Below are 27,625 nucleotides of genomic sequence, written 5' to 3'. Positions count from 1 at the left end.
TTAATCACAAAGGGAGAGGCTGTCTTGCAGGTCCATCGAGGATTTTGTTTGTGATAGCCAATATTTAAGAGTCCAGTAAGGGCAGCAAGTGGAGAGACCATACAATGGGAGTAATATACATGCTTTACCCAGTTCGTTATAATAACCAAGCCGTGACATTCTGCACCAACTGGAATTTCCTAATTGATTTTGAGGGGGAGACAATGTACAATGTGTTATTGTAGTCTAGTCTTATTATCTTCATGGCGTAGTTCCAGGTGGCCAGATCAGCATTCTCAAGGTAAGGCTGTTTTTTGAGGTAGGTTGAGTTGGAAGAACACCTTTTTTGCAACTGTGTTAAGGTTTCTCCAGCAATGAGGGTTTCGCAAGAAAAGTCATGCCAGACCAACCTTATCTCGTTTTTCGAGAAAGTGACTACCTTGCTGGATCTGGGGAATGCTGTGGACATAGTTTATCTGGATTTCAGTAAAACCTTTGATAAGGTTCCACATGATATTCTTGTTGACAAGCTGGTAAAATGCGGTATGGATCCTAATTTTGTCAGGTGGATTGATAACTGGTTGACTGATCACACCCAAAGAGTACTAGTTAATGGTTCAGCATCCTCTTGGAAAACAGTGATAACTGGAGTGCCCCAGGAATCTGTTGTTCAACATATTCATAAATTATTTGGATGAGGGATTAGAAGGGGATACTTATTAAATTTGTAGATGATACTAAACTGGGAGGAGTAACAAACACAACAGAAGACCGAATCAGAATACAGGATGATCTTGATAGGCTCAATAACTGGGCTAAACAATAAAATGAAATTAAATAGGAACAAATGTAAAATTCTGCATTTAGGTAGGAAAAATGAAATACACCAATATATGATGGGGGAGACTTGTCTTGGCAATAGCATGTGCGAAAGACCATATATTGAACATGAGTCAACAGTTTGACTCGCTGGCTAAAAAGGCAAATGGTATTTGGGGCTGTATCAGAGTATCGTATCCAGATCACGGGAGGTGATGGTACCGCTGTGCTCTGGTTCGGCCTCACTTGGAGTACTGTGTTCAGTTTTGGGCACCACAGTTGAAGAGGGATGTAGAGAAACTGGAGTGTATTCAGAGGAGGGCAATAAATGGTGAGGGGTTTGGAGACCAAGACATATGTAGAAAGGTGGTGGGAACTTGGTCTGTTTAGCCTGGAGAGGAGACGACTGATAGGGGATCTGATAACCAAGTATTTTAAAAGGTGCCATATAGAGGATGGAGCAGAGTTGTTCTCTCTTGCCCTGGAGGAACGGACCAGAACCAATGGGATGAAATTAATACAAAAGAAATTCCATCTAAACATTCGGAAAAAGTTCCTGACAGTTAGAGCGGTTTCTCAGTGGAACAGGCTTCCTCAGGAGGTAGTGGGTTCTCCATCTTTGGAAATTTTTAAACAGAGGCTGGATAGCCATCTGGCGGAGAGGCTGATTCTGTGAAGATTCAAGGGGGTGGCAGATTATAGTGGATGAACAATAGGGTGGTGAGTGTCCCATGCTCCAGGAGGTCCCTTCCAACTTTATGATTCTACTAGTAATCAAGCCTGCTGCGACTAATGCAGCGGGCGCTAGGGCAGGCAGCCCCCGGCAGTCTCGCAGAGCGCGGCTGCCGGGGGCTGCCTCGGTCGGCGGACTGACGCGGCGAGAGGCGCTTTGTGCCTCTCGCCGCGCCAGGCGGCCGGGCAGCTCCGCGCGGCTCACAGTTGCTTCCTTGTGGGAAGGGCGGGAATCGGACTTCGCACCTGCCGATTGGCCCGGCCGATGGTCTGTCCGGAGGAAGGGACCAATCAGGCCCCTTCCTCATCACGGACAAAGCCCGCCCTAACTCCTCCCCCAAAGCGCTTAGCGCTTTATTTAGTCTGCGGCGCCCGCACCGCGGGTGTATTAAGGATGAACTAAATAATGTCACAAGTTAGAAGCATCCTCCCAGAGCTCCACCTTTCCATCCAGCATTATTTCTGTCTTTCCAGTATTCAATTTCAGTTTATTCACTCTTAGTCATTTAACCAAGGCTACCAGGTATATTTTTGCCATTTAAGACCTTTATTGCATCATAGATAAGGATATATGTAGTTAACACATAACTACATATAATGATGACAGTCAACTTCAGACAACTGCACACTGATGGCAGCTAAGTTCAAAACAATAAATGATTTGGTCTAAGGCAGGGGTAGTCAAACTGCAGCTCTCCAGATGTCCATGGACTACAATTCCCATGAGCCCCTGCCAGCAAATGCAAATGCTGGCAGGGACTCATGGGAATTGTAGTCCATTGACATTTGGAGGGGTGCAGTTTGACTACCCCTGGTCCAAGGACTAAATGAAGATGGAAGAGCAAGCATTGTGTCCTGTAGGATTCCACATGGTAGGTACAGCACTGATGATAATTTGGGTCCAATGGCAACCTTTTAAGTATGGGCTATGAAGAATGATTTGAACTAGTCTAGTTCTGCCTCTAGGACCCTCTACAAGATGGCATGGTTCACTGTGTTGGAGGCAGCAAATAAATCCAGTAGAAGCAACAGGGAGGTCTGACAGTTGTCTTCAGTTAGATGGAAGTCATCAACTAAAGCTAGCAAGGCTGCCTCTGTCCCAGAGCCTTGTCTGAAATAAAAAAGGTCTAGAGTAGATGAGTTATCCAAGAAGACCTGGAGTTGATCCGCTACTGCTCTCAATCAGTTTGCCTAGGAAAGGCAGTTGATGATGATATTATCCGTTCAGTCATGTCCAACCCTCAGCCATTCTATAGGAAAATTTCTCCATCTCTCTCAATGACTGCTTCTTACAGTTGGTTCATGGTCATCCCTGTATTGACTTTGGTAGTGTCGAATCAGCGGATTTTTTGGCAACCACATTTCCTTTTGCTGCTGACCATGCCGAGCATTAATGATTTTTCTAACAATTCTTATTGCATGATGTGTCCAAAGTAAGTGAGCTTTAGCCGTAATATCTTGCCTTCTAATGACATCATTGGTTTGCTCCTCTCTAAAACGATCTTGTTGGTAATTTTAGCTGTCTATGGTATTCGCAGCAGTTGTCTCCCACACTATAATTCGAAAGCATCTATTCTCCTGTCTTCCTTCTTCAGGGTCCAGCTTTCCCATCCATAGGTTGTTATGGGGAAGACAATGGCATTGACTAGCCGGCACTTTGTATTAAGGCTGATATATTTACTCTTCCATATTCGGTTCATGCCTAACATTGCGTTCTGGCCTAGAGTTATTCGCCAACTGATTTCACGGCTGCATCCACCACTTGGAATGATCATAGAGCCAAGAATGATGAAATCATCAGGATATTCAATGTTCTCATTGTCAGTCATGACTTTGGTGCAAATTTGCAATGTGGTCTCTGGTGCCACGACCATATCGAGAACCAGTCTGGACATCCGGTAGCTGAGCATCAATGGTTGATTTGAGACGGTTCTGGATGGTCTTCAATAAGATTTTAGTCGCGTGGGAGATCAGGGCTTTCTTTTAACCGCTCGGGGAATATAGTATAAATGATTGGTTAAGGGCTAAGTGGGCGGGGCCAGTCTGGGTTCGGGCGCAATCGGAAGGCGTGAAGCGCCTTGTAGTTGGGTATTCACCAGGGCAGGCCAGAGTTCCAGCCAGGCGCAACAGCGTGAGTACAGAGGGAAGCATTCCACCCAGGCCCAGAAGCACACCCGGGGCTTAGAAGAGGCCCCAGGTGTACGTCTAGGCCCAACAGAAAGGCCGTGCCACTGCCGGGGGGAGGGGGGACAGAGGCCTTCCCCCCAGGCCCAGAAGCACACCTGGGGCCTCAAAAAGGCCCCGTGTGTGCTTTTGGACCCAACCGGAAGGCCTGGGGGAGGGGGGCCGGGGGGAAGGCCACACCGCTACCAGGGCTGGGCAGGGGCAAGAAGCCCTCTCAAACCCTTATCTTTCTCTTTCTTTTGTGCCCCCACTCCTCTCCATCTGCTGATACCTTTCTCCCTCTCTTCTCCATTCACTCTTTAACTCAGCCACCTCTGGTCCACCCCCTTACCCTGCGTCTGCCTTCCACCCCCTCTGCATTCTTCCATTCTTTTCTCCCTCCCTGCAGATCTGTCTTCTTTATTCACACAACTCTCTCCTCCCATCCACCCTTTCTAGCGCCTGTTGTATTTACAAGTACAACAGGCTTTAAATCTTGTAGGGCAATAATTGGCAATGTCATTTTTCTTTAGGGGTGTTTTTTTTTTAAATAATGAACAGGTATCTGAGTGGTGTAAAGAGAAGGTGCCCTGAATTAGTGATTGATTTTATAATAGATATACTAAGAATAAGAATTTTTAATGTGGTCTTTATGTGATTTTAGAAGCCAGGATGGGCAATTATCTTAGGCACAAGCAGTGGCCTTCCCAGGAATTTGTAACATCCTTCATGGAAACTGGGTCAAAGTGCTCCCTAAATAGAACATGCAGTGTTATCAGGCAGTTCTTTCAGTGGGCCTGTGTTACAGTAAGAATCAAACTCAGAGCAAATTCTTGATATTTTATCAGCAAGTTTGTTTAGTTGATGACATCTCCAAGCTATGTTAATGCTAAGGCTAAAATGTGCATAAAACAGCTGCTTCAGATACTCCGTTACAGCGTACTTAAAACAGTGTGCTATAAGTGCTGTTGACATCTTCAGGAAAGATACTATGTTTATGAGTTCTTATCTTCATTCATATGAGTTTGAAACAAGATGTCATAAGGTCCCATTCTTGTGCTTGGTTTAATTGAATCTTTAACCATCAACTTCTTTTACAATAATGGCTTGCCATTATTAACAGCGGATTTCTATATTGCCCCATGCAAGTGTTGAAAATTTGCTATAAAGCACTGAAAATATGTTATTAAGTTTTTGAGGTTTTGAGCAAGTAATTTGTAATTTTATTTTTATACATATACACACACACACACACAAGAAATCAAAACCGCTGTATGAGTAATACAGTGGGCAGTAGGTGTCCAGGCCTCTGGCAAAGGGAGCTGTCTGTTTGCCGGGGCTGAAGCCTCCCAGCCCTGTATGGTTGCAGGGCTTTGTGGGCGGGGCTGTTCCTGTGCCGGCTCCCAGGCAGCCATAGTGCTTCGAGGCTAGCGGGGCTGTCCTCTTGCTGGGGGCGAAGCCTCCCCCTGCTGCCACCTCCACCAGGCTGCCCCGGCCTGTCGTTGCACCAGGCAGCCTGGTAATGGCAGTAGTGGGGGGAAGGCTGCCAACGTTGGGGGGTGGGCGGGTCGGGAGGCGCTTTGCACCTCCCAACTTGTCAGGCCGGGGCCAATGGGCACCCTTCCCCATCCCAGACTGGGATGTATAAGCCACCTTTCTCCTGACTGGCACTCAAGGCAGATAACAATAAAAGCTTGCCGTGGTTTGCATACATGCCACTCCCCCCATACAGTTAAAGATTCCTGGTTTTCCATGACAAATGTATACGGTTTCCTGGCTGAATCAATGTACTTGCCACAAGCCAGAACTGCAGTAAAGTTTTTCGGCTTGAAGCTTACATTCATATATTACGGGGAGCTGGAAATGTTTCAAATCCAAAATCCTTAATTGTTATTTGCATTTGAAGAAAAGAGAGAGGTGCATTGGCTGTTATAGTAACAAGTCATGTTACTGTAGTCATGTTATGAACATCTCTCCTTAATTGGAGCCTATTATGTCATCTCCAGCCATAACCGCTTGGATAATCTCTTGCCCTGAAATAGTTTGCTCATTATTTAAAACACCTCCCCTGATTGTCTTTGCAAATGTGCACTGAGTAGCTTGAAGTGCTATTTTTTACCAACATGTTCAAGAGAAGTTACATCAGTTATCAGTTTGTTGAACCATCTGCATCATTCTTACTGTATCCAGCAGATAACTTGGCTACATATCTGGAACCCAATACTATATCTGCTTTTGGCTGCTAAATCTTTTATACCAGTATTTTATACTAAAGCCAGTTTGGTGTAGCGGTTAGGAGTGCGGACTTCTAATCTGGCATGCCAGGTTCGATTCTGCGCTCCCCCACATGCAACCAGCTGGGTGACCTTGGGCTCGCCACGGCACTGATAAAACTGTTCTGACCGAGCAGTGATATCAGGGCTCTCTCAGCCTCACCTACCCCATAGGGTGTCTGTTGTGGGGAGAGGAATGGGAAGGCGACTGTAAGCCGCTTTGAGCCTCCTTCGGGTAGGGAAAAGCAGCATGTAAGAACCAACTCTTCTTCTTCTTCTTAAGTTTAATATCTCAGATTCCTTTTGTGGAGTATTCTGGAACATTTTAAATTTGGAAAATTAAGAAGAAGAGTTGGTTTTTATACCCTGCATTTCACTGCTTGAAAGACTCACAAAGTGGCTTACAATTACCCTTCCTTCCTCTTTCTTCAACAGACACCCAGTGAGGTAGGTGGGGCAGGGAGAGTTCTGAAAGTAGTGCGACCAGCCCAAGGTCACCCAGCTGGCTGCATTTGGAGGGGTGGAGAACCAAACTCCAGATTAGAGGCTGCTGCCCTTCACCACCACACCACGCTGGAACATTTTAGCTTTTGCCTCTCCTAGTATACAAAGCACCTTGACTAATATTCCTAATGGAAGAAAAGAACTATTACAGTTTTTCACCTTAGTTAATGAATGTGTTGTGAATGTGTACTTCACACTGAGGAAAAATATTGGAGTGGAGGGTAAAAGTTGAGTCTCAGCCTTACTGGAAAATGAATGGCCAGCGGTTACTGAAAGTAATAGTCGCAGTGATCTTCAAAATCTGGGAAATTGAGCACCATAGAAACAGGTAATAGAAATGCCATATTTTAAAATTACAGCAATGTAGTACCTGAAAGATGGTGGTATAACTGCAGTGACTCACCTCATTTAGCCCAGCAGCTGTTGAGTTCCTACATTAACTCTACAATAGGTAAAGGAGAATAGCAATGACATGATGGTGCAAAATTTGCCAAAGTTTAGTCTCAGAGGATGAACCTGTTTACTTATAGCCAGCTTGATGTAATGGTTAAGAACAGTGGCCTCTAATCTGGAGAACTAAGTTGGATTCACAAAGATTCCTCCAAATGCAGCCAGCTGTTTGGCCTTGGGCTAGTGACAATTCTGTTATAGCTGTTCTTGCAGAGCGATTCTGTCAGCTCTCTCAATCCCACCTACCTCACAGGATATCTGTTGTGCAGAGAGGAAGGGAAGGCAATTGTAAGTTGCTTTGAGATTCCTTTGAGTAATGAAAAACCAAATCTGTACTGGCATAGTTTACAGGATTAAGTATTGCTTTTTTAAAGATTATCAACCTATGAATACTCTTCAGAAAAGTTTTATTTCTGTTCATCTCTCAGTGTAACATGCTCATCTAGTGTATCTGCATAGATTCCTGAACATAAGTGGCTCAGTGCAACATCCTAGACTTACTCAAAGTAAACACCTTCACGAGAAGTCTTCAGTAGTCACACACTAGGGCAGGGGTAGTCAAGCCGCGGCCCTCCAGATGTCCATGGACTACAGTTCCCATGAGCCCCTGCCAGAGAATGCTCCATGTACTCTATGGACATCTGGAGGGCTGCAGTTTGACTATCCCTGCACTAGAGGATGTGTGTGCATTAAGTGCTGTCAAGTTGCCTCCAACTTCCAACCCTATGAATTAATGACCTCCAAAACATCCTACCATTAACAGTCTTGCTCAGGTAAACTGAGAGTCATAGTTTCTTTTATTGCAGCCTTTCTCAACTTTTTATTTTATTTGATTAGATTTTTAGCCTTGAAAACCCCTTGAAACATTCTTCAGGCTTTGAAAATATGGCGTAAGCATGCAGAATATGGTTGGGACGTATACATGTCCACCAGGTGTTCCTCAGCATTCCATCCCCTCCAGGCCCATCATTGGCCATTTGGGGAGAGGAGAAGGTTGATATGATTATATATGGTCATATCACCCAATAAATGTTTAACAAATTTAAAAAATATGTTTTAAAATTAATTAAATCCCACCCATTTTGGAAACCCAGGGCTGCTAAGAAACCCCGGCTAGTAAGAGAAACAGCTACTTTACCTTGCATTTATTTTCCAATAAAAACCTAGTTGCTCATCCTGATGCCATTGTATAATACTGAAACAAAGAACAAAATAATGCAAATGCACTTAGAATGCCTTTGTAGTATTGTAATTTAACTTTCATTAGCTAGCTAATGAAGTGTAGAAGAAGGTACTTCTGATGAAAGATTGATCTTCAGGGAGACTGAAGAGGTTTCCCTGACATTTGGAATGTTGTGCACTGTCCTCTTAAATGGTGTTTCCATCCAACTTTCTAGAACTACTTTGGGTTTCTGTATCTCTATCAGGTTAAGATATTTTTAGTTAATGCAAATTCTCCAGTATGGAGGTGTTGCTGTAATTAAAAATAACTTTATTATTCTGCTTCTTTCATTTACACAGATCCTTTCTCTTATGAGAGAACATGGTTTCATTTCTGCTTGCAGCAATAATCATTCACATAATTCAAGTCCAGTTATGTCCTGCTTCATCCTTCTCTACTTCTATGACACTGTGTGGGAGCAACATGGGTTGTTGCTAAGGAAACAAGATCCCAGCAGCCTTGATTGCAGGGAGAACAGGGTGCTAACACTGTTGAATGTAATAATTTAATGGATAAAATTATTTAATTTCTACATTACATATAGGAATCAGCCACATACCAAGGGGAGAAAAGTACTTCATACCTAATCAGAATGCAGGCAGTTGCTGGGATGCAGAAGAATCAGAACTATGTATGTACATCCCCAATTTCTGGGCAAGGGCAGCCTGGCTTGGAGCCCTGAGCCAACTGATGTCTAGGGCTTTGTCTTCTCCTTACAAGGCTTTCTGTGGTGTTTGAGGGGATGTGTCATGTTCCTTCCCCTTATTCAGATTCTCTCAAGAGAATGGAACAATAGGACAAACTGTGCTAGTTCAAGTGGAATATCATGATTTGTATTACCTGTTGAACCGCAACACCGGAGAAAAACCAACATTGATGGGAAAGAGTTTTAGAAGGTCTTTTAATTAAAAAACAAGAGTTCTCCCCCAGAGGCAGAAAGACATCTTGGGTGTTTTTATCCCTGATTTTATAACATTTTTCTCCTCTTCCTGCTCTGGTGTGGGTGTGCCTCTTTGCTACTGTTCTTTCCTGCCTCTGACCAAGGGAGGAAAGCTTTTCGCTATGCTAGCAGGCTTTCTCAATTCAATATAAACTTTTCACCTTTTTTCCTATTCCTTTCCCTCCTACTACTTACCTCTCTTCTTCACTCTGTTTGCACTTCTAACTGACCTCTTATTTCAAAGCTATTATCCGAAGGAGACATTTTCCTCTTGATTCCATGACTTCCTGCTGAGACTACAGACCTTCCCAGTAGCCTAGGAGAGATGCAGCAAGATCAAAGGTGGCTTAATGGCTTCATGGAGAGAGGAGGAATTCCTCTCCGAGGAGGATGTTTCGGCAACTGCGTTAGAGGGGAATCTGTGGTTCCCTGGGCCAGTGGGCGCGCTCCCAGAGGCCGTCCCGTGTCTTTGCCATTGTCAACTCCTCCCAAAAAATTGTGTGCAGATATGATTGCAGTGATATTTATCCTGATATCTGTTAGGCTACATCTTTTAACTGAGAAAATTTGGCTAATGTTTTTATTATCTTTTCTGTTAATAAATTTATGCCAACTGAAACTAAGTAAACGTATCATAAGTAAACTAGGTAAATGAATATAGTTAAATACTAGCATTCTCAGGTATTTGTGATCTTAGGGAAGATGTTTGTGATTGAATAGAGTTTTCCCCCACTTTGAACTTGAATTTTTCTGCATTTCAATCATCCATGCTCCTAGAGAACAAAATAGTAGATTTTCCATGAAGGTTCTTTTTACTTGAGGAAGAAGAGGAGACTGACACTTTGGTAGTTTACTACCCATATTCCTGGAAGACTGGAAATGGGTTGATTATTCTGTCTACAATTCAGAGACTTCTGTAGCTAAGAGAGTGGCTTATCAAAAATGAACTGTGGCTGTATAGTTGAAGGCACTTGAAAATTGAGCTTTGTACATAGGGATAATGTGTAGAAAAAACAGTTTTAGGAAGGTATTAACTGTATTCAAAGATTAACAGTAAAGAAGAGAAACAACTGGACTGCCCTTGATCACTCTTCCCAAAATAGATTAGGTCCAGATGTGAATGGGGGGATTTAATTTTTTAATTAGTAATATTTTTATAAGTAGTGGGGAAGAGGGACTAGTTCCTACCTGGTGTTGCAGCCCAGCATTTTGGTCCTAGTATAGGCTGGAGCAGGCTGCTGCTTTCCAGCATGGTGAGTCCATTTGGGGGATTGTTTCAGGTTGTTTTTACTATGGGTGGTTGGGCTGGATGAAGATAAGAGGGAGTGATGTCATCCAGGCTAGGCAAGTACACTTCCTGATCTGACCCCTTCCCATCAAACCACAGGAGCTCCGTCTCCGAGGGGTTGAATTTCAGCCAGGTTTTCCTGCACCATACCACCATTGCTTCCAAACAACTGGCAAATATTTTCTGGTGGGGGAGTCAGGATGATGGTGCATCAAAAGAGAGAGCTGGGTATTATCAGCATACCACTGAGATTCCGGACCAAAACTCTGCCAGGTGGCCCAGAGGGTGCATAAAGATGTTAAACAATGTGGGAGAGAGTATCACCCAATGGAAACCCCACAGGATAGTTGGTGACTATGTGATTGAACCTCCCCCATGCTAACCTCTGTTACCTGTTCTGAAGGAAGGAGATCGTCTGTTGATGGGGCTGTACCTCAAATTCTGGCCCCGGTGAGTTGGTATGAAAATAACTTGTCATCGACAACATCAAACACTGCTGATCTAATGGCACGAGAAGGGCCAAACCACCTCTGTCTAGCTGGTTCATCTATCAGGGCGACCAGCACTGTCTCCACCCCATGGCCAGGACGGAAGCCAGACTGGTATGGGTCAAGGTCTAAAGTTTTATCCAAGTATGCCAAGATCTGATCTGATGTGTCCTTTTCAATCAACTTGCCCAGAAACGCTTAAATGCAAAACTGGGCAGTAACTGGCCAGGTTGTGGGGCTCCTAGACTGGGTATTGTAGCTAAAATCTAAATTTGTTGATGTATTTAAACATTTAAAAAAAAACTAGAATGGGGCAGCTCTGTCTTACTGCTGCCATAATCTTTCCAGTTTAATTTCTGTTTAGCCTCAATCTGAATATCTTCCAGCTGGTCCCCCATGTAGCTTGGAAACCTTGAAGGGTTTCTTCAAAGTAGCTTTTTAAAATCTTTTTGACCATGGAGGAACCCCTGAAAAAAATTCAGGCTTTGAGTAACCCCAGAAGTACTGTCAGCTAGCCACATTTCCCTGCCATGTAACCCAGACATTCCCACTAGATGTGATCAGGCCACTCCCACCACTACATCACAGGAAGCTACATTGCCAGACCTCCCCCTCTTCTCCCCCATCTCTATCTACATTTTACTGTTCTATATTAATGTAATAACTACATTGCTAGAGTTGCTAACCTCCAGATGGGGCCTGAAGAGCTCTGAGAACCACAACTGATCTTCATGACTAGGGTTATCAACCTCTAGGTCTCCCCACAGCCCCAGCATGGGTCCTGCAAGGGTACACCCCTCCAGAAGAGAAGCTGCTTGCCAAGCACCCTCCTTATACTTGGTTTTCCTTTTGTCCTGGGCTAGCATGTCTGAGATGGGGGGGTACTATGTGGATCACAGAACCATAAGCAGCTTCAAACTATAAAAGATTTATTTATATGTATTAAAACAATGTTCATAAGCAGATCTTTAGCACAGCACAGCACAGAGTTAAGCAAAAGGGACAAAAGAAACTGGATAAAATTTGCTTAAGGGGTTCCCAAAGTTTCATTCCATTATCATCCCACCCTCAGCTTCATGATGATGACTCCCAGGCAACTGCCTCATGGCAGGTTAAGTTATCCCCACAATAAAAGCATAAAACCCCCAACCTTTAAAATACAGAGCACACAAACAGATGGGAACAATCCCATCCCCCAAACCCTCCCAAATCCCGAACTCCTGGCACTCCCTTTGAAACCTGTGCTTCAGGGAAAATAGTAGGGAGATCAAATAATTGGATCATATAATCGGATAGTGTTGTAGTTAAGCCAAGGAGGCTCTGGCCTCAAGTTAAGCCAAGGAGGGCCCAACCCTTAATCGCTCTCGCCTCAACCAAATGCCTAGTGAAAGAGCTGTGTCTTGCAAGGCCTGCAGAACTGAGAAAGCTCCTGCAGGGTCCTCAGCTCTTCCAGGAGCTCATCCACTAGGTTGGGGCTTAGAGAAGGCCCTGACCCAAGAACCACTGACTGATTTGTACCTGCCTAGTGATGGGTCCTGCAGGGGGCATGGGGCAATAGGTGGTCTCTCAGACATGTTGGACCCAGACATCGGAACACCACCTGTAGCCAGAGCAGCTGCCTCAACACAGGCTGGATGTGGGTCCTTCAAGATGTCCCTGCAAGGACCCTAACAGCTGCATTCTGTACCAGCTACAATTTCCTGGTCAAGGATCAGGGAGGATGGCTGCCAAGTTGGCTGCTCAACTCTTCTCCCAAGAGCAGACTTCTACGATGATGGTAAGCAGGTAGTAGTCCTCTTCCTCCTCTGGTCAGCATCCTATATACCCTTCTGTCCCCTTCAACTGGAAACTTTGTTCCCAGGAATTCTGGGAAGAATCACACACACACACACACACACACACACACACACACACACAGAGAGAGAGAGAGACTTCTGATTAGAATTCACTTCTTCATTTTAGTTCATATCACCCTTATAAGTTACGGAATGATTTACTATATGGCCAGTTCCTCCATTGCAAGTGGAATAGCAGTTTTATGTTTGCAAGGTTATCCAAAAAGAGTAGTTCAAAAAGCTAGATCTAGAGCTGACACTATTAGCAAGCCATCTCTTTTTCAGACAAAAGTGAGAGATTGGAGGAATAATATAATTTTCTCATTGGAATTTTCCAACATAACCTCTGCTGTTAAAAAGGATTATTTGTAAATATTGTGGATTGATACAGAACATTCCTAGGTGTGAAAATCCCCCTTTCATAGGTCTGAAAGGGCATTTTCTTGTTCACATGGATTTTCAATTGATTAGACATACGGACCATTAAGAGTTGTCATCATGTGGGGCTTGTATAGCCTCTGCATCTTTTGTCCTGTTGGATTCCGAGGAATTTCTCGGAAGAAGAAACATCCCCCCCCCCTTCCAGGTACATTCTTCCTGGCCAGATCAATTAACAATTGAAAGGCAGATGAGCAAGGAATTAGTCTTTTCTTTCCTTCCCTCTCCACAGCACAGGGCGGAAAATATCCATATGAAATAGCCAGGGGGGGGGGTCCGCTACACCATCCATTAGGACCACATGCATAAGTACTGAGGTCTTTTTTATTGGCAGCCTATTAGAATAATGATCTGGAAATGGTAAGGCAAACACCTCCTCTTGAGACGTTCTGTCAAGGCTGTATGACAGCCATAGAAGAGCTTATGGGCCACATTGAATGGGCTCTAGCTTAACTTTTAATATTGATTTTTAAACTGTGTGATTTGTAGATGATTATTTTTGTACTTTGTCACCTACCTTTGGTCCTGACTGTTGGGAGAAGGGTGGGTATAGCTGTTGTGAATAAACCTGCACCGTCACCTTCTCAACTGTAATATCTATATAAATTTAATATGCCAAGAGATCATAGTGTGTCTTTGATTTTTTAATGTGCATTCATGCTTGGGAGTAAATCTTATTGACCTCTGCAATTATATATTCTAATAACATGTGGCCCTATCTGCAGGATATATAAATCAGTGGATCAGGGTCATACTGATAGTAGGCAGATTCTTAGGTAAACTTGGGGAATCACGTGGTTTTATAGAAAAAAATAAAAGCTGTGTTTCCCTAACATATTCATGTGTGTCTAGCTTTTCTTTGTCCTGTTCTTACAATACTCCCGGTTTATTGATGAACTCTACCTCCATCTTATTGTTCCTTTTAATCCCATATTATAAATTGTCATTCTGATACTTCAGTTTGATCTGCAAACAGTGTCACCATCCAGTCACCTTGGTGTAGTGGTTAAGAGCAGTGGCTTTTAATCTGGAGAGCAAGGTTTGATTCCCCACTTTTCCACATGCATCTAGCTGATTGACTTTGGGCTCATCAAAGTTCTGTTAGAGCTTCTGCTAGAGCTCTCTCATCCGCACCTAGCTCACAGGGTATCTGTTGTGAGGAAAGGAAGGAAAGGTGATTGTAAGCCTCTTTGAGACCAATACTACTATTATTCCAATCTGATTTTGTCAGCAAGTCTGGCTTTGCTATATATTCTCCCATTTCTGCTTTTTCTGTGTCCATTGCTGTTCCTGTAGAACCTGGTGAAAATATGCCTCTTGCTCTCCCCCTTCCCCCCTGGTGAAAATTGTAGTTTATGCTTGAATAATTTCCCAGTTAGGCTTTCCATTTTGACAACTTGGCTGTCAGCACTATGCAGAACGCTTCCACTGAAATAATTCAACTTTTGTTACTCATGCTACATGAGATACTATTCTTAAATCACTACCCTGTCTTTTTATTGCTAGTTTGTAAAGTGGCGTGCTCATTAATAGAGGTAATTTAAAGAACACTCTGGCATTTTAAGTAAGCATGCATATCAGTTTTTCTTACAGGATTAAGTTCTATTTTGCAAAGTTTATTGATAACCTTTTATAAAGCTCTTGGGTAGAAAATAATCTTTAGAAAATAGACCCATATGTATAATTATGCTATTTAGTCTAGGGACAGCTATTTTTTGAGAGAAATCACCTAATTGGCAAGAGTTGCATGAGAAGTAGTTAATGCTTAAAACCTTGAAGAATTAATTGTTTAGAAATTGGGCACATATTTTTTCTTTTATTGTGCTCTGCTTTATAACGCAAATATTTAAATTTTAAGTTTGCATTGGATTTTTGCTACTCAAACCTAGTTTCAGAGATCTGCTAATTAATTTTTGCTTTCTTTACAGCTTGGATGTACTATAGAATGCTATTTACAATGCAGCTAACCCCCACACACATACTCTACTCATAAATGCACCATCTTCACAATAAACTTTGTATTAATGTACATGGGTTAAATGAAAATGTTGTGGTTTAATTACAGCAGTTCTAATGCCAGCTGTTTTTGTGGTTCAGTCTCCAGTCTTATAAGGAGATATATGCAGAGCTTTTGTACACTGTCCTGGATTTTACTGGCTAACCTCCTTAAAACTTTCCCTCTGCCCTCTTTATCGTAACAGATTAGATGACCATTTCATAAAATGATCAGGTGTTTTATTTTCCTTTTTTTAATCTGTAGTATCTTTCCTTCAGAGTCTTAACACCTTGCTGTCTACACTTACAAATCACAAGATATAAGGAATTTTGGGAAATAGTGGATTATAACTTTTTACAGTTGTAGCACAAATACTGCTTTTTTATTTGTAATTGAGAATTTTATCTTGTATTTTAGGCAACAAAAACACCTAGCATTGCTAGTATACAAAAATAAACATTAAAACCAATAATAATGTGCATTAAAACTGGAATACAGCAAGCTTTAAAAAAATTAGGACATAGCTTGCAACAGACACATTAAACCAATTTCAAGCCATAATGAATAAGTCATCTCTGGAATTATCTGTGATTTCAGAGGCTGGCATGGATAAGCTCCCCACCCCAACTGACACTTGATTTAGAATCATAGAATTGGAAGGGACCTCCAAGGTCATCTAGTCCAACTCCCTGCAGAATGCAGGAAATTCAGAACTACCTGCCCACCCACAGTGCCCCCAATTCCATGGCCAGATGATTTACATCCCCCCAAAAAATGCAGAATCCCTGACCAGTCTGGCCTAGAGGAAATTCATCTCCCAACCCCTAAGCGGTGATTGGTATTTCCCTGGACATGCAAAAAAGGGCCACAAGAGCCAAGCATGGACACAGTCCCTTCTGCCCAGCTGTTTACAATCTGCCTAAATTCACAAAATCAGCATTTCTGTGAGGTGGCTGTCTGGCCTCCGCTTAAAAACTTCCAAGGAAGGAGAAACTACCACCTTTCAAGGAAGCCTGTTCCGCTGAGGAATATTATGAAGTATTGTGTGGTTCTTCCAAATTTTAGTCATGGTACAGAAAAAAAATACCTGAAAGGAAGAAGAGTATCCTGAAAGGAGGAAAATTGTTTTACATTTTCACCTAATAGAACTGGTGAGATATCAGAGTAAAATCAACCCTCCAGCTGCATGAGCTCAGTCCTGTGTACTGGTGGTTTCTTTGGATCTATGTTTCTATTATGTTTAGTTCAGAGCCACTGTTTAGATACATTCAAAAGTAGGCTCGTGGTTGGATTGCTGTGCTTATTGTAAACAGCCACGAGTCCGCAGGTCTGAGAGCAGCGGTATAAAAAAAATAATAAATAATACATTTCAAATCACAGTGGCTGTACTTAATTAAAATGTTGTTTAGTGTCTTACTGAGTCATGGAGGGAATTATGTATGTTATAGGTGGGCTAAAATGGGATTTTGTATGTTTGTATTTTAAATTTTAATACATTTTAAAATACAAATAATGTTGTGTTCTAAACTTTTAATAGAGAGAAGGAGCAAGAAAAGGAAGAACAGTTAATGGAAGACAAGAAAAGAAAGAAAGAGGATAAGAAGAAGAAAGAATCTACTCAGAAGGTACCCCAAGTTTTTGACTGCCAAATTTAAGATAATTTATTTTTTATGTTGACTAGTACAAACACCAGCCCTTACTTCAAGAGGTACTCTACTTAATACTTCTGTTATCATGCTAGTGCCTGTTCCTCTACCTCCTTCATGATGCTGTGTTTATACATCAGCTTCCTTCTCTGCTAGTCAAAAAGATCTACTAGCTTTTGGATGATAAATAGGAAGAAATATACTGAATTGTACATGCAGTCACATCAGCCATCTTAAACCTGAGTCAGTGCAGGATCCCACTGCACTTGGAAATGGTTCATTCTGGTCATAAAAATTATTCTGGAATGCTTTGCAATCCAATTCTTAGGGTATAATAGCCTAAATGGAATTACAGTGCTTAGCAGTTTTAAGAACTATAAATATTTAGATCTAGGAGGGTTATTATTATTAAATTCAAAAACGCTAACTGTAGCTTGTTTAATCTGATACATTGAACACAAACCAGTAAAAAGGGAGAGAAAGAGATTATTTGTTCAAGGATTACATGTACATATAAGAATATTAATAATTTTCAGTTTATTACTAAGTAGCTTTGAACTGTTTATTGACATATGGTTACAAGAGCTATAGAAAATGTGGTGAAATATGTGCGTCACAGTTGCCTACTAGTTTCAGGTTGGTTACAAAATCATTTTATTGCTGTCACTGAAATATAACTCTGTTGCCCATCATAACAGAAAATTACTGTTTCAAACACTTCTTCAGAAGGATTCAGCAACTAAGTAACATTTGAGAATTTTATGGGGGGGCACAGGTTATTGCTTAACAAAGGCATATTATTGCAGTGATATTTAAAAGTAGCCAAGTGTGGGAGAAATTGACCAGAGCAAGTCTTAGCAGATTAAGCATTTCTATAAATGCTTTCTGAGGGCATTGTACATGAACATTATAAAAGTAAATTCTATAGATTGGCAGGCTGATGTCTGAAGCATTGTTCTTGCAATTTTATTTTTTATGATGTACATTAATGTTATATTAGAACGTTTTTACTATTATGCTCATGTATGAAGAACCTCTGGGGGAGATTTAATTCATAAATTTGGTGAAGTCCATTGGGAAAAGTGATCAGACAAAAAGGAGATGGATAAAAATATAGGGCACTTATTAATAGAAATTACTATTCTTTACTAGGGTTAAGGCTTTTTTCCAGAAAGCATCTTCATGACCGTTTACGCACTGGAAACTTCACTGCCCCAGCTCCCATGCAGGAGCACAAATCGTGGGTGGATGAGGCGCACCAAATGCTCCACCGTGTGGGTGCAAGAAGAGGTGCACCCACAACTAAAACTCCAGCCTGCAGCCTGGCATGAAACCTCCAGTGCATAAACAGTCTATTTGAGCCAAGAGGAAGGGCCAAATTTTTACAGATTGATCAAAGAGGAATAACTTTTTGCCCTCCAGAATTAAAACTATTGAAGAATAGTTCATAATAGATTCTCAACCTTTATAATAAGAAATGCATATACAGCAGCCTGTTAGATGCAGTGGAGCTGATGAGGAAAAACAGGCAAGGCAGAAGGTCATCTCTGCCTATCAAATTTCTTAATCAAATTTGTGAAACATTTGGCACAATTTGCACTATGCAACTCATAATATTGGTCCATAGATAATATCACAACCACAGTGTTGAACACCAGTTGTACAGGTTTCACACTCACTCACACACACACACATACACACCATATCTCATAGTTCTTTATGTTTAGCATTCTCTGTTCTCACTGATGACAGAGACCAAATATTTAGCTGCCGTTAGGGCATGTACCAAAGCTACCTTTTATAATAAAAGTAAAGGTAAAGGTATCCCCTGTGCAAGCACTGACGCCCTCTCGTTTTCATGGCAGACTCAATACAGGGTGGTTTGCCAGTGCTTTCCCCAGTCATTACCGTTTACCCCCCAGCAAACTGGGTACTCATTTTACCAACCTCTGAAGGATGGAAGGCTGAGTCAACCTTGAGCCGGCTGCTGGGACTGAACTCCCAGCCTCATGGGCAGAGCTTTCAGACAGCATATCTGCTGCCTTACCACTCTGCGCCACAAAAGACTTACTTTTGCCTACTTTTTATAAAATTTGAGAGCAAATGTAACATTTGCTTTCTGCTGATCATTGTCTTGACTACTGTTACAAAGTATTCTAAAAGTGTACAGGTACAACTTTTGTTGTGAACCGGTGAAGATATCGTATTACTCTTTTAATGAGAGCATAATGGTCCTGCTGAATTAGATCAGCGTTCTCTATAATGCACCATGTTTTTTTTTCCTGAGGATAACAAACCAGGTATCTCCAAGAACCACTTAAACATGAATGACAGGAATAATCCCTCCCTGTTGTTTGTCCCAAGCATCTGGTATTCAGAGACATACAGTGTCCTTGAATACACAGGTGACACTTAACTATTATGGCAAATACTTCTAAGAACTGGCTTCCATGAATTTTTCTAATCCCGTTTTTAAATCTTCTAAACCAGTAGCAACTGCTAGGTGCTATTGAAATCTGTGTTCATCATGCACTGTGTGAAGTTCTTTCTTTGTCTCACCTGACTCTGACCATCAGTTTAATTGGATGGCCTTTGAATTCTAAACAGCTCTCTTCTGTGCTTTGCCCAGAAAATAAATTTCATAATAATTCATAATTCTTCAATCTCTGTGTCCCCCATAATAAGGTTCTAAACTACCTAATTTCAAACCCTTTAGCCTTTTTCATTGCAAAAATGTTTTATCCCATTGATGATTATTCTTGCCCTTTATTTTCCCCTTTCTAGCTCCCTTCTTGAATCTGGCCCTCTAGGAATTTGTCTTCTGCTATGTTCTAGTGGCTTTAAGAAGGGTGCTGCTGGCCGCAGGGGTGGGGTGGGAATCTGCCTGGAATAGATGCTTCTGATCCATCTCAGCCCTTTTTGCCTCAGATAACCATCTCTCTGTGTGAAAGAGAGCTTTGACGCTAAGGAGCCCCTACAGCTTTGTCCTTCCTGTCACCCAGGATCAACCAAGCCAAGATAATTGTCAGAAGTGTTCCCCGCAAGTATAATCACTGGAACAGTTGTAAGATTACTTTGTAGTTCCTTGGTAGAATCTTGGAACGGGGCCTGCAGGAAATTCACAACTACCTGTCCACCCACAGTGACCCCAATTCCATGCCCAGATAATGTCCCCCCCAAAGAAAACCAGAATCCATGTCCAGTCTGGCCTGAAATAACTTTGCTTCCCTACCCCAAAGTGGCAGTTGGCATTTCCATGGGCATGCAAGAAAGGGAGACAAGAACCAGGGTCACACGAGCTGGGCACCGACAGAATCCCTTCTGTCTACCCATTTACAATCTGCCTAAGTTCACAGAATCAGCATTTCTGCCAGACGGCGATCTAGCCTCTGGTTAAAAACTTCCAAAGAAGGAGAACCCACCACCTCCCAAGGAAGCCTGTCCTACTGAGAACCACTCTGTCAGGAACTTCTTTTGGCTGTTTATCTGAAAATTCTTTTGAATCAATGTATTGCCATTGGTTCTGATCCAACCCTCTGGGGCAAAAGAAAACAACTTTGCTCCATCCTGTATGTGAAAGCCCTTCAAGTACTTGAAGATGGCTACCCTATCACCTCTTGGTCATTTTCTCTTCAGGCTAAACAGACCAAACTTCCTCAACCTTTCCTCATACATCTTGGTGTCCAAACCCTTCACCATTTTCGTTGTCCTCTTCTGGATTCACTCCAGTTTGTCTTTTCTAAAACAAAACACAGTACACTAAGGGAGGTCTAACCAGAACAGAATAAAGCGGTACCATCACTTCACACAATCTCAACACTATAGTTTTGATACAGCCCCAAATTCCATTTGCCTTTTTAGCCACCGAGTCACATTAATGACTCATGTTCAGTCTAAGACTTCTAGATCCTTTTTGCACATACTACTGCCAAGACAGTATAATGATGCATTTGCTTTTTCCTCCCTAAATGCAGAACTCATTGGTTTCCAAACTTTTTGAAATGAACCCACTTCTGAACTTTCTGTATTTCTCATATCTACTAGTAAAGTAGTTTCTCCTTTTTTCAAATTAGAACAAAGGAATCTTTTTAGTTAATATAGGGAAAGTTTATTTATTATATTTATATGTATTGAATTTATTGACTGCCACTCCCAGATCAAGCCAACTCATAGCGGTTTACAATAATAAACCTCTATAAAGTACGATAAAATACAGTGATAAAACCTCTTGCAGTATAATCCCTTTTCCCATCCGGTGCGGGTTGAAATCATTGACTGCCAGTTTGTTGTACTTCTCATGTTTAGTACTTCTAAAGACATAGACTACTTAGTTCATGGAGTTTTTTCACATTATGGAGTAGCAAACTCAAATTTGTCATTGAACTTTCCAAAGTCTTCTTGCAGCTCATTCTGTTCTCTCTCCTCCTTCTTGGCATCACAGTCTGCATGCAAAAAAGTTGTGACCCACTTTTGAATTAAGATTCACAGTTAGAGAACAACTGGCCCAGCTATTATGTCCAGATCTATTGTTTTCCTCCCTGGAATGAACTAAGCAGGAGCCAGATGAACCTTTTAGTTGAGGCATTTGAGGAGGAGGAACTTCACTTGAACATATTATTGCTTATGTTTGGTGTGTCCTTTAAAATTGTTACATTTCTATTTGAATTACTAGTTCCCTTGTAGTATTTTGAGTGCTGCTTGCTTGCTGCTTTGGATTGGAGTCTGCTTTTAAGCTATTTGGAATCTGCTTATAACCTATTTCAGATGGTAACTAGCAAAACCGGTGAGCTTTTGCTAACTAGGGCTCTGTGACTAAAATGCACTCAGTATAGATGTTATTGGGCAGCTCTGTTTCAGATACAAGGGTATGTTCTACTTTGTTTTGCACAGTTGGAAGAAGAGAGGGTTGTTTCTGTGTGTGTTATTGTAAATGAGAGATTTGATTAGGTTGCTTCAAACAACATTGTACTTTCATTATTATAGACTGCAACTCTGCACCAACCAGAATTAGGGACTGGCTCAGCAAATTCTTTTGGGAGTTATCCGGAAGCATGACACATGATGATCTGAGGGATTTCACTTTATTATGTGAAGTACTTGTGACTGGCAGGTTCAGAATTATATAGCTTCATGTTCCTAAACATAGAATGTCAGGGGATCTCCTAGAGGCATATTTGACATTATTATATAGTAACTGTAAAACTTACATAATAATAGCACAAACTGAAGCCATTTCATCTTTAGTTCAATTCCAGTTCATCTGTATCTGAAATTGTCTGTAAATTTTGAACAATAGTTATTCATACTGAGACCAACTTTTATTTCAGATCATATAGATTAACAGTAAAGTTCTGATTTGTAGGGCTTTAAAAAAAAGTAATTATTTTCTTCTATACTATCTATACTTAGAAGCTGTATTTGTATGATTCCCTTTCCTGAGGGTGTGAACAATGGGAAGATACTGTATTTTATGGTGCTTGGTACCTTCCCTGAATAATTAACAACTGACCAAATTGGAACCTTATTGGGGCTAGATTGGACAGTTTAACAGTTTTAGAACTGTTGTACGCCACCCCAAGATGGTCTTTCTGAGAGGGGTGGTATAAAAAGTTATGAATGAATGAACGAACGAACGACCCTAATAGATGCAGTCTTCCTTCAAAGGCTTATTTAAATGATTATGCATTTGCTGAACTTTAGATCAAAGTTTAGAATACCTTAAGGTATCAGTTTATACATCACAGGGAGTAGCTGAGTGTTAGCAGCATGTGGAAAGTATTATGGAATGCATAGTTCTGGCCTGCTTGAGACAATGGAAATATAAACCATGGCTTGAATGACCAGGAACAACCTTGCATGAGTCTCCTTTCCTCATAATGTAATTCCTTCCTCCATCTCCCAGTTCCCTTTGATCAGACTAGGCAAATTATCATTAGTGCTAGCCAAACCATGATTTCCAAACCTATTTCAAACTGTGTCTTAGACATTCTTGTTTTGGGGCTGTTTGTTAAAATTTGCATATGCCTAAACAAGTTACCTTTTCATATATGAATAGTTTCACCTTGAAAACAGGCTGAACTTAACCATAAGAAATCTCTTTTATTTTTTTATTATTTAACTTACAGGTCACAGATCAAAAAACCAAAGGTAAGAGACCTTTATTTTTCTACAATTATAAGAACTTATCTTGGCCCTTGAATAGGCCTTATCAAAATTTATGTACCCTTATTGGGGAAAATATTATTCTATTCTACTAATATGAAGTAACATTGCATGAGCAGAGCATTGGACAAAATAGCTAATCAGAAGCCATGCACAAATATAGGTTAGTCTGTTACAAAGCAGAAACCACAACTCACCAAACTTACTGTAACATAAGCATTCATGATCAGAGCACAGTTCATCAAATGCACTGACCTGGGTCCTATGAACAAATTTCATGCATGCTAGATAACCCTCTACTGTGCATTGTACCTCCTCTCCTGTTAGCTTTTGTGAGAGCATTAGAGCATTAGCAACGGTGGTTTGCAGTCAGCACTTGTATCAATGGAAGTGCTACTAGAAGCACACTCCTCAGCAGAGGCTATGTTATGTACCTGGAAATTATTCATAGGATTCAAGCCATAAGGTGTTACTCTCAGATTGTAAAACTGTGTGCCTACGTATGTATTCACATGTGCGTATATGGCTACACATACAAAAGGGGGCTGTTAAATACAACAAGGAGGATTAGCAACCCAATAGATAGGTGTTGCCATTATTATGTAGAGCACACTTGAAAACAAGATCCAAAGAAGCAAGTCCCTTGTTTAATGGTGTCTGGAGAGAATCTTGACAGATAAACATCATATTCCTGATATATAGAATGTAATGGTGCAATTTCACTTTACCAGTCTCAAAATATACTTAGTGCTGGTTAGGCACCTACATTTTTATTTGATTTATATGAGTACCGGAATTGTGGGGGGGGGGGGGGCAATCCTGGCTCTACTTTGGGGAATTAGTGGTAACTCTTAATTGGTTAATAAAAATTATATTATAATGGAAAATGAATATGTTTAGTGTTCCTACTGATCTATACATTTAGGCCTGCTTTGCAGGAATCATAATCCACACTGAAACATTTTTATTTAGACACAGGCCCTCCAATACTGTAGAGCAGGAATTTCCAGCCAGGGTTCCAGGGAACCTGAAGGTTGTGCAAGAGTTCCCCAGATGTTATATGGCTTTTCCCAGAAGTTCAGGTAGTTACTGACATCACTAGATGCCACTGGAGCCAACTTTCCCTGTTGCTCTCTAGGCCTGGTCTCTTTTTCCACCATCGAAGCAGTAAATGGCTGACTCCTGCATCTTATTTCCATGCCCACTTCTCTGAAGGGGCATGTGACCATTTCCAGGGTTCCTCAAAGCCTGAAAAATATTTCAGGAGTTCCTTCAGTCAAAAGTTTGAAAAAGGCTGTTATAGAGCGGGGGTCATCAACCCCTGGTCTGCGGCCTGGTACCGGGCCGTGGAGGCCTTGTTAACGGGCTGCTGGTGGCCACACCTGCCTCCCCCCCTGCAGCGAGAAGCTCACCAGGCTGTGAGAGAAGCGGCTGCTTCGCTCGCGGCCCAGCTAGCTTCTTGCTGCAAGAGGGGGGGGGGGAGAGGCAGGCACGGCCTCCGGCATGCCGGCAGACACAAATGCATATGCGTGGCGCCCAGGCCACTGGCTCTTCCCCACCCCCGGAGCCGGTCCTCAACCATAAAAAGGTTGGGGACCGCTACGATAGAGGAACCATAACTTAAACACTTGTTTATATTATATATTGATATATGTTGATTTACTTAGCTCCCTTTTAAACTTGTTCTGCAACCCTGTGGCCTTCTATTGTGGTTCTAGAATAAAAGATGAACCGTGTGTTAGCTCCTTGTATAATTCACATATACAAGGTTTCATAAATTTTGGCTTAGCATAGTTTTCAGCTGTTATTTCATTTTTTGATGAAACCTATCCTGGAGAACTCTGGCTCATGGAGATAATTACCGTGTTTGCCGGCGTATAAGATGACCCCCCAACATTTCCACTCAAAATACAGTACTATAGGCCACTATGGGCCTATCCCAACTGAAGTGCACCCGGCGTATAAGACGACCCCCCCACTTGGAGGCGTGTTTTTCAGGGGGGAAAGTAGTCTTATACGCCAGCAAATACTGTAAATAGGAAGATGGGTATCACTTACTTTATTGTAAACTTTGGCTAGTAGGCTTGTGTGATTCGGGCGCTTCGGCAGCCGTTCCCTCCAGGCGCAGCCAGCACTGCACTGTGGGGGGGGGGCTGCGTGGTTCCGCCCGCGGCGCGGCGCTGGCTATGCCCGGAGGGGGCAGCCGAATCGTACAAGCCTATTGGCTAGTGTCATTATTATGTAATAAATTCTTGATATTATAACCATTCCTGTTTGTTTTTTCCTCTTGCTTAATAAATTTGATGCATAACTTCCTAATTTCATTCCACTGATGTTTGCAGTGAACCTTATACTATGACTTAAGATGTAGGTAGTTTAAATCTATTCACTTTATGTGGCTATTATTGAGGTTTTGAAGGAGGGTATGTCTTGTCTGTTGTGCATCACTTTATATTTTAAACCATATTTGCTACCTGTTACTCAGTTTGAGAATAGCTTTTGTTAATTTAGAGTGTCCGCATTGTATGTTCCTGTGCAATTTTGCATCTTCTGTAAACATGACCATCTCTTACTCCAAACTATTTATGATTGAGTATATATTGCTGATTTCTGTTGAGATTCACAGTAGGCATTATACTGTTTGTCTACACTACTTTGTAAAAGCTGCTCTACCTGTTAGCTTTTTAAAGATTGGGTCACACATCCATGTAAATTTCTGTTGATTACCTTACATTTGATGACTTGCACTCTAGTAAAGTGGCTTCATTACAATGTATTGTGTCTGAGTGGTATGAAAGTACTAATTGATGGCGTACAGGAATCAACATTTGATATTATTACAAGTGAGAATATGTATGTGTGAACTAGTTAATATTCAAAAGGGTTTTGAAAGTCACTTCCATTTAAATTTCTCCAAAGTTTATTAAGGCAAGACTTCATTAATGTTTTCCAGTATCGTAGTATGGCCATAGGTTTGGACCACAAGTTTAACTTATCAGATCTGCATCTTCATCTTTCATTACCTCTAATTGACATCATTTGTCAGATGTATTCTTACAAATATCTGGTATTGAACATCATGCTTCCCCCATGCTACCCTCACGAAGGCCTTCCTGTTTTAACGAGGGCCATGGGATTTTTGCCATTAATTAAGATTTTGTGTATTGGGATTGGATTTTAATGGGGGGTTTATTGAATTTAATTGTATGGATTTTCTTTTATGTTACCCGCTGCAAGTCAATTTTCGAGAGCAGCAGGTTATAAATCCAATAAATAAATAAAATGACCAGTGGCTTACCTGTGAGAGGTCCTTCTCCCCAGTGGTGAAGAATGACATCTTTCATGTTTTTCACCCCTCTCTTCAGGATGGCAGGTTTGCTTTTTACCCTTCCTGTTCTGGTAGAGGGTGTGACTTCTTGCCCCAGTTCGAGACTTCCGTGGAATCCTTGAGTTCTGCACAAAAACTAAATACAAACTCTATAACAGGTATTAGAAACATGAGGGATATAATCTTTAACCACTCCGTGTGAGCGGTATAAATAAAGCAGTAAGGGGGGGTGGGCCCAATTTGGCCCAGACTGAAAAGTGGAGGGCCCAATTGTGGCTGCCGATTGGCCCCGGACTGGGCCCACCACATGGCTGCCAACACGGCAGGTAGGCTACCAGCTGGCCCAGCCTGCCCTGTGGGCCTCGGCCAGGAGGCGGGGGGGGGGGGACTTCGGCGCCGGTGAAGGAACTGGCAGGCCTGTCCCTTTGCTGGCCCCGAAGCCAGAAGTTGCCCGGGAGCCGGACGGGAGAGCTTCAGGGCCGGCAAAGAGACAGCTACGTCGCAGATGCGGCGGGGCTGTCCCTTCGCCGGCCCTGAAGCCAGAAGTCGCCCAGGAGCCGGGCGGTGGAGGGAGCTTCGGGGCCGGCAAAGGGACAGCCTTGCCCTGTCGCAGGCACAGCGGTGCTGTCCCTTTGCCGGCCCCAAAGCCAGAAGTCGCCCGGGAGCCGGGCGGGGGGGAGCTTTGGGGCCGGCAAAGGGACAGCCCTGCCGCATCGCAGACGCGGCAGGCCTGTCCCTTTGCTGGTCCCTAACGCAGAAGTCACCTGGGAGCCGGACAGGGGGGGGAGCTTCAGGGCCACCCTCTCATGCCCTGCCGCCCCTTTCAAAACCCATTTTTAAAATGGGCTTTGATACTAGTCATAACTGTATTACAACTCTTGGAATACAATAACAGAAAACTTAAAACAGCATAAGAGAAGATCATGGTAAAAATCTTCTAGGAGGGATGGTCTTCCTGTACCTCTGGGGAGAAGGACCCCTCAAAGATAAGCTACTGGTTGTTCTCCCCCAGAGGCGAAAGACATCTTTGGGACCTCCCTGAGCAGCTCCTCATCAGTAAGGAATCCAATATCAGATCTTATCTTAGTGTCACTGCTGAAGGATGGTCATGCTCACCACAGGGCTGAACCTTCTTTTCCTAGCAGCTTTGGTGGGCCAGGAATGTTTGGAGTGCGCGGTATCAGTATCGTGCCTACAGGGGGGTTGGGGGAGAAGAGTCCAACTTGTTCCTGCCCCTGTGCCTACTTTCTAGTGCTTGTCAAATAGATTGCATATGCTTAGCAATAGCAATAGAAGCATTAATGGCATTAATAATATCAGAGGAAACAGAGGATTGCCCATCTGGCTTTACTGTAGTCTCCC

At 42.2% G+C, this 27,625-nt stretch overlaps 1 protein-coding gene across 17 annotated transcripts in view; it reads left to right on the top strand.

The window, feature by feature from the left end:
• Positions 1–27,625, top strand: part of TNRC6B (trinucleotide repeat containing adaptor 6B) — a 146,226-nt gene that overhangs the window by 56,214 nt on the left and 62,387 nt on the right. For all 17 annotated transcript variants that reach the window (XM_077339411.1, XM_077339415.1, XM_077339410.1 and 14 more), the window contains 2 exons: positions 16,665–16,752; positions 22,899–22,920. In XM_077339411.1, coding sequence (XP_077195526.1) covers positions 16,665–16,752; positions 22,899–22,920 — 110 coding nt within the window. The remainder of the gene's footprint in view (positions 1–16,664; positions 16,753–22,898; positions 22,921–27,625) is intronic.

This window comes from Paroedura picta, chromosome 5, assembly GCF_049243985.1.
Source record: "Paroedura picta isolate Pp20150507F chromosome 5, Ppicta_v3.0, whole genome shotgun sequence".
NCBI classification, from domain to species: domain Eukaryota; kingdom Metazoa; phylum Chordata; class Lepidosauria; order Squamata; family Gekkonidae; genus Paroedura; species Paroedura picta.
This window is presented reverse-complemented; position numbering and strand designations above follow the sequence as displayed.